Raw genomic sequence first — 14,521 nt, forward strand, 5'->3', positions numbered from 1 at the left:
CTTCTGGTATGCATGCATGAAAGACAACTGCCTTTGTAAGTGGTCTGACCCCATTGTGTGCATATAAAGATACTACTTCTTGGGGCCTGGTACAGGCATACAAAGAGCTGTTTATTAATGCCTGCTGATGGCTCCCAGCCCCTCCTTAACGGTCATGCCTGTGGACTGGCCCATTTGCACCTTGCCTGCTACATCTTTGGGAATGCATGCTTTTGCCTCCTCTAGAGTCATGGTTCTACCCATGTACAGCTGCCCCTATTTGGGTTTTCAGTGGAGCAGCTGCTTGAGAAGTTGTCTCTCCTCGCCTGCAGTTAGCAACTACTTGAGTGGATGGCCACTGTGATGCATCCAACTGGGGCAAAAGAAGGACTCCCCAGGCTCTCAGTAGCCATAATTAATTTCAGTCAAATTAATTTATTTCTGGTATTAGTTCTATAAAAGCTAATTGGGTGGGAGCCTTTGGCTTGCCAGTCACATAACCAGTGGGTCCCGTGATGTTCCTCACATGGGGACTTTATCACCTGGTGCTCCTCACTCAACTTTAGTAACCACTTCTAAAGTACTGGTCCTTCTTGTCAGTGTTAGTTACTCTCTCAGGCGCTTATATAGCCTCAGTGTCTAGACCAGGAATGTATTTGGAACGAGTGAGCCTGTTAAAAGTAAAATCAGAGCTTGTCACTCCTGTGATCAAAACCTCCCAAATAGGTTTCCTTCTCACTCAGACTAAAGCCTTCTGCCTGAAATGCATGCTCTGATCTCTGCATGGTTCCCTTCCTCACCACCTTATTGGTGAGGCCTTCCCTGCCCATCTTATTTAAAATTGTGAATGTTCCCACCACTCCCCCCTATTCTACTTGGGGTTCTCCTTCCCTGTTTTATTTTCCTCCAAGGACAGTCCCCTTTGGGAATGAAGGTTCTACCAAAAACAGACTGATTCATACATGACTCTTCCCAGCATGAGGCCCATTGTAAGCACTCAATATAGCATTGCTGAATGAACAAGTGGATTTTATCTATTCTACAAATGAGTAGTGCTAAGCTGAAGAGCAGTCATTTTGCCCCACAGTATATTACCAGTCAGTCAGTGGCAGACCAGACACTGGAACAGCCTCTCATCCCTGAAGTTTCTCAGTGAGGTGTCTCAGGCCTCCTCTGTGAAGCTCTTCAGTGGAAGAACCCTCAATTGTTAGTCTTTGTAGCCTTTCCTTCCTTGGTGCTCCCCAGAAAATCAAAGCTATTCTGTGGGGGGATGTAACTGACTGTATATAATAATTGTCTTTTACTTTGATGCAGCCTGAAAATGAGAAAAGAATGTTCTTCAACCTTTGCCTCGGTCCTGGAACTGACATCGTGTTAGGGCTGACCTCTGATAGAGGGCAGCACCACAACCCCCACCACTGGGGGGGTTTAAACCCACCCACTGTCATGGCTTTTACTTTTTTAACACATACTCAAATCTTTCATTACTATGACCCCACAGCAGTTTATTTTTTTCTTCTCCTTCATTTGGTCTATTCAGGGACTTAATTTTTCAGGTCTAGAAGACTGTTCACTTTAAGAACTATTTTAGGAGGGGCACCTGGATGGCTCAGTCAGTTAAGCATCTGCCTTCAGCTTAGGTCATGATCCCAGAGTCTTGGGATCGAGCCCTGTGTCAGGCTCCCTGCTCCTCAGGGAGCCTACTTCTCCCTCTCCCTCTGCTCCTCCCCCACCTTTGTGAGTGCTGTGTGTGTGTGCACGCATGCGCGCACAAGTGTGTACTCTCAAAGAAAAGCAGGGGGAGGGTATTTTAGGAAATAATCCCAGTAAAGTTCTTAATGGTGTATGTTTGTTTCTGTTCCTAAGCCGTCTCCTAAGCCATGTAAGTGGAAAACTGAGATCAGCTTATCCTACAAAGGTGGAAATGCCTGTTTTTCTTGCTTCATCTACAGATCATCAGAATGGAGTGGTCTGGCTTTTTAGGATGGACAGGGACAGAAGGTCCTAAAAGGGAATTTCTCAACTTTTCTCCCCACGATCAGCATTATCTTTTTTTTTTCCAGGTTGTGTCAACACTGCTTATAAACATAATCCCAGAGGACCGCATCCCACTGAGCTTATCTGGAAAAGCGAAGATCAGTGGCAAAGCCTGGGTGCAGGAGTCTCCTCGGCCCGTCCCCGGCTTTAACCCTGACTCTATGTGCGAGTCCCAGGTGTGTGGTTGCCTAGATGTGCAGGTTGGAGTCATTTCATCCCAGGTTTAGACTCATCAATTTAAAACAGACAGAGAAAGGGAGGCAGATACATAGAATCAGGTGTCGTGGTTCATAAGACAGGGAGGTGTGCCCAAGTTGGTGTCACTTTTCATTTTAGAAAGAGTCAGAGTTGATTGGTAGCATTGACCCTCAGTGTAAACATCACAACCCATAGGGGACCAGGAGGCCTCTGGATTCAATTCTGCAAAACTTGGAAATCCGGAACGTACTGTTATCCCTTGAGACCCCTGCATGGCTCGAAATCATGGAGCTGCTGTGAGGTTCTAGGCCTTGGGGATTAGGCCTAGGGTAGTCAAACCTGGGCACAGCACTCTTGCAAGTGAGCAAGGCAGTGGCCCCACACTAAAGATTTCCAAGGCCTTAAGTCCCCAGCTCACAAGTGCTTTGTCACAGCATCTAGCAACATTCCATTTAGAACTGAAGCTGATGCTTTTCTTTCTCTTTATAGATTATATGCTTAGTGTGTGCTACATTATGCGGCTAGCAATCCTTCCTTTAATTAGCTTCTGATGCTTTAACCCAACTTTAGAAAATACAAACGCCTTAAAAGATGTTAGAAAGGTTATGTTGTTCTTGCTTCTAGGGTCAAGGGAGGGAGCGTGTAGGCCAAGGTTGTGGTTACAGAGTTTATACTCTAGATGTTCTCATTTCTAGTCATAAGGTCCTTGTAAAGGGTACTTGACCTCAAGTTGGTAGGAGGGGGTTGTGCAGGAGGACATGTAAACACACCGAAATGTCTTTGTATGTGTGTGTGTGTGTGTGTGTGTGTGTGTATGTGTGTGGTATAGTCCCTAGAAAAAATAATTTAAAAATATTGGTCTCTATGTCCTCAACTCCTTTATTTAGGAAAAAAAATATATTCCATTTATACTCTACATCTTTCTTTTTTGTTGTTTTATGTGTTATAAGTTTTTACTAAATTCTAGTTAGTATAGTGTAATATTAGTTTCCAGAGTAGAATTTAGTGATTCATCACTCCTTGCAACTTTCCATCAAGGACTTGAGGCAGGTTACAGCGGAGGAACCTACACAGTAAGGTTAATAAAACACAGAGAAAGGAGGGGGTAGCTCACACACACTGGAGGTGTCCCCTTCATTCAGCATTGGTGACTGTCCTCTCCACAGGTGATCATCAGAGAAGGGGAACTGCTCTGTGGTGTGCTGGACAAAGCGCACTATGGGAGCTCTGCCTATGGCCTGGTCCACTGCTGCTATGAGATCTATGGCGGGGAGACCAGCGGCAAGGTTCTTACCTGCCTGGCACGCCTCTTCACCGCCTACCTACAACTCTATAGAGGTTTCACCTTGGGTGAGTGCTGGGCAAGTGGCCCTGGGGCCCCCTTTCTCCTGGCCAGCGCACTCGTTGGGATGTGTCCCTCACTCTACTAGCAGCTTCCTGGGGAATGGCCAGACTTCTTGTATATCTCTGTCCTCTCTTGGCTGCCAGCAACACATCATAGACCTGGTCCTTCTCCGTGTTCTCCACCCCTCCCCCATAGCCAGCATTTCTTCATGCATTTTGGTCCCCACCCCCCTCCCCACCCCAGCCTCTATGGTTTTCTGTCCCTGAGCCTGATTTTTCACACTCACACCTACCTCCATCCTCTCCTATAAGTGTGCTTCCGGAATTCCTTGAGCAGTCTGCGCTCCACAAAGGGCCTTCCCTATCGTCAGAACTGGCCATACCTCCCCCATGTCAGAAACACAGTGTTGGAGCAGACCTGTTGGGGTGACCTAATGTAGGAAGAGGAACTACCTTGTTTCCTCCCTGGAAATGAACACACACCATTTTAGCAAGGTGGCCTTGATAGAGATTGCAAGTGTACTATTACTTCCTGAGCCCTTCTGCAGTGTTCCTATGAGGAGCAAGTGACATGCTTCATGTTGAACATGAGCCACTGTGAGTGTTGGAATTGTCTAGTTCATGGTACCCTTAGTACCTTGAACCTTAGTGGTGGAAGTAGGACTCTGCTTTGCAGACTTGCTTGTGCACAGACATGGTCGGAATCTCATCATTGGGATTCTAGCTGAGGGCCTGCCTCAGCTAGAGCTTGTTCACTTGCCTGCAGTGGGGCCTATGTAGTTATAGGATAGATATTAATTGTGGAAAAGTAAAAATAAATACAAACATGATAGTAATTGAAAGTCACCCAGTATTCAATCATCAGAAATGATGACTAATACTGATTTGATGTATGTCTTTCTAGACTTGCCAGTATAAATGCATTCAGAAAACAGTGAGATCCTACACTACACAGTTTGGTAATCTTTTCCTTCCCATTATGGAATGTATTTATAAATCTCCTAAAATAAGCCTACAGCCTCAGGTCTAGGGCTACAGTTTATTCCAGTTGTGTAGTTGTACCACAGTTTATTTAACCAGTTGCTATAATTAAACATTTGGGCAGTTTCCTGGTCTACACTTTATTGCCAGGAAGAGGGCCCTGGAACAAACATTTTTAAAAATGAAAAGTAGGGACGCCTGGGTGGCTCAGTCTGTTAAGTATCTGTTTTCGGCCCAGGTCATGATCCCAGGGTCCTAGGATCAAGTCCCACATTGGGCTCCTTGCTCGGTGAGGAGCCTGCTTCTCCCTCTGCCTGCCACTCCCTGTGTGTGCTCTCTGTCTCTGACAAATAAATAAAATATTAAAAGAAAAGAAAAGGAAGATGCCACACCCTGATCACAGTGGAGGACCACACCCAACAAACCGAGCCATGCCTACAGCTCTGCTTGCACATGCCCCTGAGTGCAAAGGCCTTCTAGAAACCACGAGACTGAGAAAGGGAGCTGGGCCAAGCTGGGCACAACTCTGGGGGAAGGGCGGGTTAGAGAAGTCACCTCTGCTCCAGCCTTTACAGCCAGGAGTTAGTGGAGGGACAGCAAGGTGGCCTGGAGCCAACCCCTTAGAAGGACGCACTTTCGTGATCACGGCTTCCTCACAGAGGGACTCTTTCTTTCCCTTCCTGCTCATACATGTTCTTTAGAGCCTTTTAAGCTTCAAAGATGTGGCACTGGGGATTCCAGATATTTTAGCTCAGCTTCTGCATAGTGCAGCCATTGATTTTTTTTTTTTTTTCCTCCTATTCGGATCTTGGCTGAGGGATTTCTGAGTCCAATAGCACTCACACATAAAGACGGGAAATAGTTGATTGAAGGATGAAGTAGAAAGATGTCCTGCCCAAGGTGAGGAATTCCTCAAACTTCTGGAGCCAGAGGACAGGTTTAACTGCAGTGACAGGCTCAAGTGTGTGCCTGCATACACATACAACTATGTAGGGTAGGCCTTGTGATGTGTGATTTCTGGGAATCAAAACCAGGATGTTCTTTCCCTCTCTGTCTTCCTTCTCAGTTTTTCATCTGAAACCTCATCTTCATCCCTAGCCCATTCATCCAGTGCTTGTTTATTGAGTGGAGGCAGTATAGCTGGTGGCTAAAAGCACAAGTGTGTAACTTGGTCCTGGGTGTACTTTCTACCTATGTAACATCTGACAGGTAGATCAAGTTTGAGCCTTAGTTTGACCATGTGTAAAATGGGGATTAGAATGCTTGCCCTGTGGGAAGCATTCAAGAGATGGTGACAAGCTCTCCATATTGATGTTTGTATCCTCATTGCTGTTCTGGTGCTTCCTGTGTTTGTGGCACTGGGCGCTGTGCCCTGACCTCTCACAGTGAGAGGTCAGGCCCAGTCCCACACAAGTTTATCTGTCTTACCTCATAGGTGTGGAAGACATTCTGGTTAAGCGGAAGGCGGATATGAAGAGACACCTGGTCATTGAAGAGTCCACCCACTGTGGGCCGCGGGTAAGGAGGGTCTGGGAGGCTACAGCCTGCTGCAGAGGGTCAGGTCTCCCATGGGACGAAACTCACACTCTCCTTCCTTGGCTGCTGCCTCTAACATGTTCCTTATCCCATCGTAGGCTGTCAGGGCTGCGTTAAACCTGCCAGAAGCCGCATCATGTGATGAGGTCCGAGGGAAATGGCAGGATGCCCATTTGGGCAAAGACCAGAGGGATTTTAACATGATTGATCTGAAGTTCAAGGAGGAAGTGAACCATTACAGCAATGAGATTAACAAGGTTAGTCTAGCAATGTGTGCGCTTATCACCACCATTTTAAATGCTGGTTTTTAAAAAAATTACATTTTGCTTCTCAATTGGGGCCCTGTGGAGCCATTTGGCCATTTAACAGCTAACTAGGTGAGATGTGAGGTGGGATGTGTGGAATTCATCATTTGGAAGAGCCAAGAGCTTCATTCTCTTACCCAATTAATGCTGAAAGGGAATGCTTTGCACTTTTTTTTTTTAAATGTATATATGTTGGGGTGACTGCATCAAAGGGGAGTGAAGAATCCCCCGAGGCCACTGTGGGATGGAGAGCAAAATGGAGGACCGAAAACACTGCTGGTTGCTATACAACAGAGCCAGGGGTGAAGGTGGGGGCTCTAATCCTCACTCTGCTATGTACTTGCTGTGTGACTTTGGGCAAGTGATAGAATCAGTCTGTGCCTTGGTTTCCTCACCTAGAGGTAGGGATATAAGGAGCACCTACCTCACAGGGTTGCTGAGAGGATTAAGGAGCTAATCTACAGCACGCTCTTGACATGGTGGAAGCACTCTGAAAGTTCCCCACAGCCCCTTTGCTTTGCTTTTCCCCAACTGCTTTTCTGCCAGTTCTTGTACAACTCAGAAAAGAGAGGGAAGTCCCCGGACAGGACAGCATTATAGACTGGGCTCTCCACCTTCTTGTCCTAGAGCTGGGGCTTCCAGTCCTGCAGCTTGAAGGAGCCAGCCTGGCCCTAACCCTGCCTCCTGGGCCCTGAGTCCCAGCCTGAGAAGGAGAGGGGGAGCCAGTGTGAGTGCTCAACAAAAGTCAGTGTTTGCTGGATGTCTTCTTAAATGGCTCTTGGCATCCCTTAGACTGCCAAGAATGCAGACCTCCTATTGGTACAAGTGTTGTCCTGGAGAGGTTTTCTTCAGAGGAGCCTTCCCGGTAACTCTCGGAGAACCAGGAAGCTCAGTTTCCAGGTTTGACTGAGAATGCTGGGGCATTGTTTCAGAAGCATCTCAGGATTGCTTCTTGTCCCTCCAGCTCCTCTTTTCCATCCGCATCCCCCTCCACCTCTCCTGTGTTGGTCATGGATTCTGCAGCCTTAGGCAGAGGCTTAAATAAACTGGGAGTCCCTCCTGGCATCTCAGGTTCCACGTAGAAGGCTTTGCTCCTATCTGCTGGCTCTGGAGCCAAGGCCAGGCTCCCACATGGTGCTAGGGCAGCATATTGGTAAATGTGAGTGTGACAGTGGACATTGGTCCTCACTTTTAGGTGTGCAGGAACCAAGGCTGTGTCTGCTGGGCAGATTCACAAGGGTATCACCTCAGATTTTCTTTTTAACCAGCTCTTTTTTAGAATCACAAACTGGATATGCAGGCCCCTCTGGTTCTCCCTTTCTGTTCTCATTTTCCAGTGATAAGAGCCTCAGGCTTCTTGGCAGAGGGTATCAGAAGAGTGTGGGCCATCATTTGTTAGACTTCTCTCTAGGAGTTCTAGCAAAAGGATCCTAGCCAAATGAGACCTCTTACTTTGAGTGGGATATGGCACTCATCTCTGGATAAATAGTCTAAGTTCATTGCTTCCGTATCCTGGGTTTACCTTGTGATTTGGGATTACCTTGGGATTTCAAAAGAGAGTGAAGTCACTGACTTGATGTGTTTATTTAATCTGCAGGCATGCATGCCATTTGGCCTGCACAGACAGTTCCCAGACAACAACTTGCAGATGATGGTGCAGTCTGGAGCCAAAGGTTCAACTGTGAACACTATGCAGGTGTGAGCAAAGGCAGGCCGGCTGGTTTGCCAGAAGGGTGGGGTGATGGCAGGAGGCAATTTGCAGATTTTTTTCAGTTTTAAAAGGATCATGTGCCATATAAAATGTAACAAGCACTAAAAAACAGAAAGCATATGGAAATCAGTACAGGAGGTAACCACTGCTAACACATTAATATTATAAACAAACACAGGCATAAGTGCAAATGTGTGTATAATCAGGCTTAGCTGAGATCCTGTCATGGCCTCCTTTTTTTCATTTATCATTATAAGCATTGTCCTAGAGGACCTCTGATTGAAGGCCTATTACCTCTTTGGGTGGCTGCAGTGCTCTTGCAGTATGTTCACAAATGTTAACATTTCTTCTTAAAGTCCTGAGGACCTTGGCAAGTGCAAAGCACTATAGAGTGGGCTTCTGAGGCCAAAGGCCATCAGGAAGCCCTCTTGACTGAAGTGAAATCCAGACATACTGCTCTCCCCTCACCTGCATGAATATTAAGAGGTGCTTTTATTCTCTTTTGGCCTTAGAATTTAAGGATCACAATAAATTACTTCTCTTCAGGTAATTGCAGGCCTCAATTTCTCCATTAGGGCCTTTTGGTCCCTTCCAGGTATAATGTGATGATTCTGAAACATGGCTTCTTTTACCAACATAACCCAGTTACAAGTGACCCCAAATGTATGAAATTTTGATGTGTCAGCAAAAGGAAAACACAGCTCTTCCCTTGAAACACAAGCTCCTCTAATTTATTTGAAAATCTCGGTTGGCCTTTTGAAACCAGTTTTCATACAACTTTTCTTCCATAGCAGGCTTTCCCTCTGCTAGGACAAAGCTTTAAAACATGTGTGGATCTTGAGTTTCCTTTGGGTTTCTTTTCCTCCAGATTTCATGCCTGCTAGGCCAAATCGAATTGGAAGGTCGGAGACCCCCCCTGATGGCGTCTGGCAAATCACTGCCCTGCTTTGAGCCTTATGAGTTCACCCCAAGGGCTGGTGGTTTCGTCACTGGCAGATTCCTCACTGGCATCAAGCCTCCTGTATGTATTTGGTTTTTGCTCTTGGCTCTTCTCATTGCTAGGCTCAGTGGTAGGAGGCCCATGACCTATACCAACAACTTTGAACTTTGAGCAAGGACAATCAAGTACTAAATACTTAGCTATTTATTGCTTACTCACTAGACCCTGTGGCCCATGAGGAGGACCCTGTTGTGTTCACAAGAGCTTTTACAGGGCCTGGCACATAGTGACCTCAGCATTTGCTGAGAAGTGAAAAGATAAATAAGACCAATCCCAGCTCCACCTTTTCTTGCCCTATGCCCTCTCTAAACCATTTCTCACCTACTTTGAAGGCAGCTAGAGAAGAGGATGCCCCTCCCCAGGGTGCCCTCCATTGACAAAAGGAACATCACAGAGATTGATTTCATGAATCCCCACTAAAAGCACCTCCCACGGCCCCTTCACAGTGGGAGACTTGAGTAGCTGTAGCAAAGGTCTAGTTCTTCCTTGGTCAACAACAGAACTCTCCCCTAAGAAAAAGGCTTTCTCTTCATATTTGGCAGAAATGGCTTTGTGAATGTTAGTACCTTTTGTTCCTTGGTTAGTGCATCTCTGCAAGATCAGACAACTAAGACCAGGTTGTGATCAGGATCGGCCCTTTGTTTCAAGGCCACTGACTGCTCCAAGGGGTCTTGAGACCCACATGGATGGGCTCTCCAGTGATCACCCATGGCCTCTGGCAAAGGATGGAGGAGAGATGTTAGAGACCAGAACTTTTTAAACTCTGATTATGACCCCCTAGGAATCATGAAATCACTGTAACTGTAATAGATAGGGACTGGCATTTCTTTGAGTAATAAAACAGAACAGAGTGATGAAAAAAAGCATCTGAGTAAGGGACGGGATAGTTTCATAAAGTTCTTCTGTGAGTTTTCTGTCTTCTGTGCATGTGTGTGTGTCTATACATTTGCTGACTACTGTTGCAAGTGTGTTTCTTAGTATATATGAATTAAAATGTTTAGAAAACAATGTGTGCCTCTGGTGACACTGTTGGGGGCAGAATTCAGGGATGTGGGCTGAATGGAAGAGTGATGAGGCCCCAGCACTGTTTCCATTTGGAAAGTGGGATGTAGGGCATGGGGTAAAATGTTGCGGGTGGAACGCATGAGTGCTGGTAGGGTGCTCCTGGCTCTTGTACACAGGATCCACTTGCCCCTCTGGTCTCAGGCAAGGAAAGTCAAAGGTAACCCTGGAGGAAGGAGGGTGAAGTCAGTGGGCCATTGGGCCTGTCAAAGCCAAGGACCGTAGGAGATCAGACATGGCTGCTGGCAGGGTTAGCCTGTGCCACCCTTCAGGAAGCACCCTGTCCTCACTGCCACCTCTGGGTCTCGGCCCCATCTCTCCCACAGGAGTTCTTCTTTCACTGCATGGCAGGGCGAGAGGGTCTAGTGGACACTGCTGTGAAGACCAGCCGCTCCGGCTATCTCCAAAGGTAAAAAGCACCTTCTCTGTCACCTCTGTCATCTATCATCTGTCATTTATGCTGTCATTGACAGTTCACTTACAGTCCGTTTGGATGAAAAACTTTTAAAAAACTGCCATGAGTGGCCTGAAACAGAAAATAGCAGATATTCTTCCCCTTCTAACAGATTGATAGAGCATGAGCTCAGAAGTTTCTGTGGAGAGCCCCTGTGTTCTGCAAACGCACCACTCCCCTCATTGGGGTAGAGTTATGAATCCAGGGAAAGGCCTTGAGCAGTGAGGAGCTCATCTGCCTTGGGAAGGTTCAGCATCTGGGACAGTGCAGAGAGGATGCCAGGCCCAGACCTGCTGGTTTTCTGTCCTTGCTGAGAGGAAAGGGAAGAAGTAGCCCCTCTAACTGACCTGTTTGGGCAAGGGGGAGGGGAATGAAGCTTAAACCTGAACAAGGCCTGACTCCAGAGTGACCGGTAGGACAGGACGGCAGATCCCTGTGCCCCGGCCTCCCCTCTCTTGGAATGCAGCATCGAGAAGCTCTGCCTTGGGGGGTTTGGGTCATGCATGGATCTTTTTTTTTTTTTTTTTTTTTTTAAGATTTTATTTATTTGTTCATGAGAGACACAGAGAGAGGCAGAGACATAGGCAAAAGGAGAAGCAGGCTCCATGCAGGGAGCCCGATGCGGGACTCGATCTCGGGATTCCAGGATCATGCCCTCAGCCAAAGGCAGGTGCTCAACTGCTGAGCCACCCAGGCATCCTGCGGGTCGTGGTTCTTCATGAGCCCAGAGAACGTGTGCTAATAGAAGCGGTGGTAGGAAGTGGAGAAGATGGCAAGAAGAAATACCCATGCCTTTCAGGCCTGCTTTTAAGTCCCGTTCTCTGGGAACTTGGATAACGTCTGCCCAGGGAGGCAGAGCTCTTTGAGGCAGCCAGCCAAAAGGCAGGCAGCAGTCCCAGCTGCTGGGGCTAGACATGAGAGCAAGGGCCAAGCAGTGGCAACTAGGCTTTCGTTCACATGTCTGCAGCTTCCTCCTCCCAAAGAAGCATCAGGAAGTGCAGCTGCTGGCCCCAAGCTGCTGTAGCTTAGAGCCTGGGGTTTTGGAGCCTTGCTTGGCTGCCTGCAGAACAGCAGTCCCCCTTTCCACTGTCCACTGCCCTGGTCTCTGTACAGATGTATCATCAAGCACTTGGAGGGGCTGGTCGTCCAGTATGATTTGACCGTCCGTGACAGCGATGGCAGCGTGGTACAGTTTCTGTACGGGGAGGATGGCCTGGACATCCCGAAGACGCAGTTCCTGCAGCCCAAGCAGTTCCCCTTCCTCGCCAGCAACTATAAGGTAGTAGGCCTAGCCCTGGTGCCTGGGGGGCAGTGAGGCCCGGAGCTGCGCCATGGGCCTCACACCCTGACGTTTGCCATGCAGGAATAGAGCTGTTGAAAAGCCAAGTGGGAAAGGTTAGAAAGCACCATCCAGTGCTTTGACACACTTGACATTTCCACAACCGGTATGGGGACTTTGATTGCACAAGACATCAGAAAGGCCCATGTGCCTCCAGAACAACAGCTGCCATCTGGATCATTTGTCACATGCCGGGCCCTAAGCTAAGGTGCATCATGGACACTACTTCTGTCCTCACCACAACCTGAGGAAGTGGGTGTTCTTCTGTCCATCTTACAGCTGAGGGGAGCAGTAGCGTATCATGACTTGCTGGTGTATGGCAGAGCTTGTCTCTACACCCAGGCCTATCTGAAACAGACTGGTGGTGTTCATACCACCATACCTTACTACCTCAGAAATGCCTGTCACCATTGACTGAGCAGTCAGCACGTTTTGCACTTTGATACCAAAGCCATCATAATCTGCCCATGGCCACATAGCAGATGGCAGAGTTGAAGATTGCACTCCAGTGCTGACTCCTTTGCATCCTTGCACCTGTCCCAGAGCTTTGACGTCACTTCCTCTCCTCCTCTCTCCCTAGAAGCCCCACTGGGTTCTGGAGGGGTGCTGAATGTGCTGGTCTCCCCTGTTATCCCTACAGCTCCTGAAACCCCTAGCTCCCAAATCCAGGGTACACAGCGAGGGCTCTGGTCAGCAGTGGGTGCCCAGCCCCTCTGAGAGGCGTTATGAGGAGCCCATACCGACCATCTTGGTCCTAGGAGGTTGTGTGACATGGCTTTTGTGTCATGCCCTCATCTCTTTGGTCTTGTATGTGTGTGGTTTGTTTGTTTAGGTGATAATGAAATCGAAGTGTCTTCATGAAGTTTTATCCAGAGCAGATCCCCAAAAAGCTCTCCGTCACTTCAGAGCCATCAAAAAATGGCAAAGCAAGCATTCCAATGCCCTGCAGAGAAAAGGCGCCTTCTTGAATTATTCACAGAAAATTCAGGCAGCTGTGAAAGCCTTGAATCTTGAGGATGGGAACCAGAATGGCCGCAGCCTTGGGACGCACCAGGTGACTTGAGGGGTGGCTGTGTCCCCAGTGCCTGGAGCATAGAGGTCTCAGTCAGGGTTGGGAGGAAACAGGTTAGTTTCCTAACAGTGGGTGTGATTGTATAATCTGGCTTTATTCGCTGTTAGGAAACAAATGGAAACAGATTCCTCAAATGAGAATTTAAGGAGGGGACTACTTTACAAGGGTGTGGGCAGGGTTTGGGGAAACTGAGTAGGGATGGTAACTTGTCCTTACAACCGCAGGTGGGCAGAAACAGAGCAGCCACCAGAAGTGGAGAGACTGGCTGTGGGCAGTAGGGAGGCTTCTTAGAGAGGGTGGTGGATAAATGCCCAGATTCACTCTCTCCCGTCTCCTCCTCTGCTGCTGAGCCCTCCCATTCAGGAAACACAGCTGGCAGCAAGGAGGCGCAGGGGAAGCTCTTTGAAGCAGTCAGTGTGGGATAGCTTTGGGGCATCAAGTATGTGAAAGCCTGGATGAGGGGCAGGCAGGTCCTGGTTGGCCTAGGGAGGGGTCCTGGCTTTGCCTTTTATGCTAGCATTATTAATGACAGCTCCCCATTTGACTCTAAAAGAATTCCAGTGTGGATAGTAACTTTTGTGGTCACCCCACCTATGTTAGAATGTGCCAGAATGAGGAACTTAGAGAGTCGTGGTCAGGAAGTACTTGCTGCAATGGATTCTGTTCACCTCTGTCCTGAAGGTTGAGGTGGATTTCTTGTTGTGGTCTGGTTCTTTCTCCTTCCGTACTCTGATTTGGAGCCAGTGCCTGTGATCTTCCTTATCCTGCTGGATGTCCCCAGGAAGACAAGCCCCTTCCTGGTTTCCTCCCATGTGGCTGAGGCCTGTACTTCCTTTCAGATCTTGAAGATGTGGGGTGAGTTAGATGAGCAGAGTCGAAGGAAATACCAGAAGAAGGCAGCTCCCTGTCCTGACCCCAGTCTGGCTGTCTGGCGCCCAGACATCTATTTTGCATCGGTGTCAGAAACATTTGAAAAAAAGGTGGATGACTACAGTCTCGAGTGGGCAGCTCAAGCAGAAAAGAGTTACAAGAAATCAGAACTTTCTCTTGACAGGTAATGACACTGACTTGTTACAGGACATGCACAGAGGAAGGATCTGCTTCTCGGGCCCTTCCTCACCCACTCCAGAAGGGAGGGCAGCCTCCTCAGTTTGAGCCTCCAGCAGGAGGGAGGGAAGTAAAACAAAAGACACCTTGCAGGCCCAGAGGGCTCTAAGACAGGCAAGAACAGGAGTGAACTCCCTGCCTAGGCCAAGACAGAAAACAATGCTCTGCTGGATGGGAACTGCAGAAATGACCTCTCTCAAGTTTGGCATGACAGTCATGGCTAAGTGAGAAGCAGGGAATCTGCTCACTATTCAGTAGCTTCTAGCTCTGACCCAGGGCAAATCATTCATGGCCCTATAATACCATGGCTCAGCCACTCAGGAAGGGTTGGATCTAACTTCCCTGGTGTTCTCCGAGCTTTGGATTCTGAAATCTTAGGAATGAAGGACCACGTGT

The 14,521-nt window shown here is 47.9% G+C and overlaps 1 protein-coding gene across 1 annotated transcript in view; it reads left to right on the top strand.

Moving 5' to 3' along the window:
- Positions 1–14,521, top strand: part of POLR1A (RNA polymerase I subunit A) — a 71,314-nt gene that overhangs the window by 41,186 nt on the left and 15,607 nt on the right. The window contains exons 15-24 of the mRNA XM_055327253.1: positions 2,043–2,192; positions 3,381–3,564; positions 5,975–6,057; positions 6,174–6,332; positions 7,978–8,076; positions 8,960–9,112; positions 10,480–10,562; positions 11,721–11,886; positions 12,779–13,000; positions 13,858–14,072. Of these exons, the coding sequence (XP_055183228.1) occupies positions 2,043–2,192; positions 3,381–3,564; positions 5,975–6,057; positions 6,174–6,332; positions 7,978–8,076; positions 8,960–9,112; positions 10,480–10,562; positions 11,721–11,886; positions 12,779–13,000; positions 13,858–14,072 (1,514 nt within the window). The remainder of the gene's footprint in view (positions 1–2,042; positions 2,193–3,380; positions 3,565–5,974; positions 6,058–6,173; positions 6,333–7,977; positions 8,077–8,959; positions 9,113–10,479; positions 10,563–11,720; positions 11,887–12,778; positions 13,001–13,857; positions 14,073–14,521) is intronic.

Source organism: Nyctereutes procyonoides, unplaced genomic scaffold (assembly GCF_905146905.1).
Source record: "Nyctereutes procyonoides isolate TBG_1078 unplaced genomic scaffold, NYPRO_anot_genome, whole genome shotgun sequence".
Taxonomy (NCBI): Eukaryota; Metazoa; Chordata; class Mammalia; order Carnivora; family Canidae; genus Nyctereutes; species Nyctereutes procyonoides.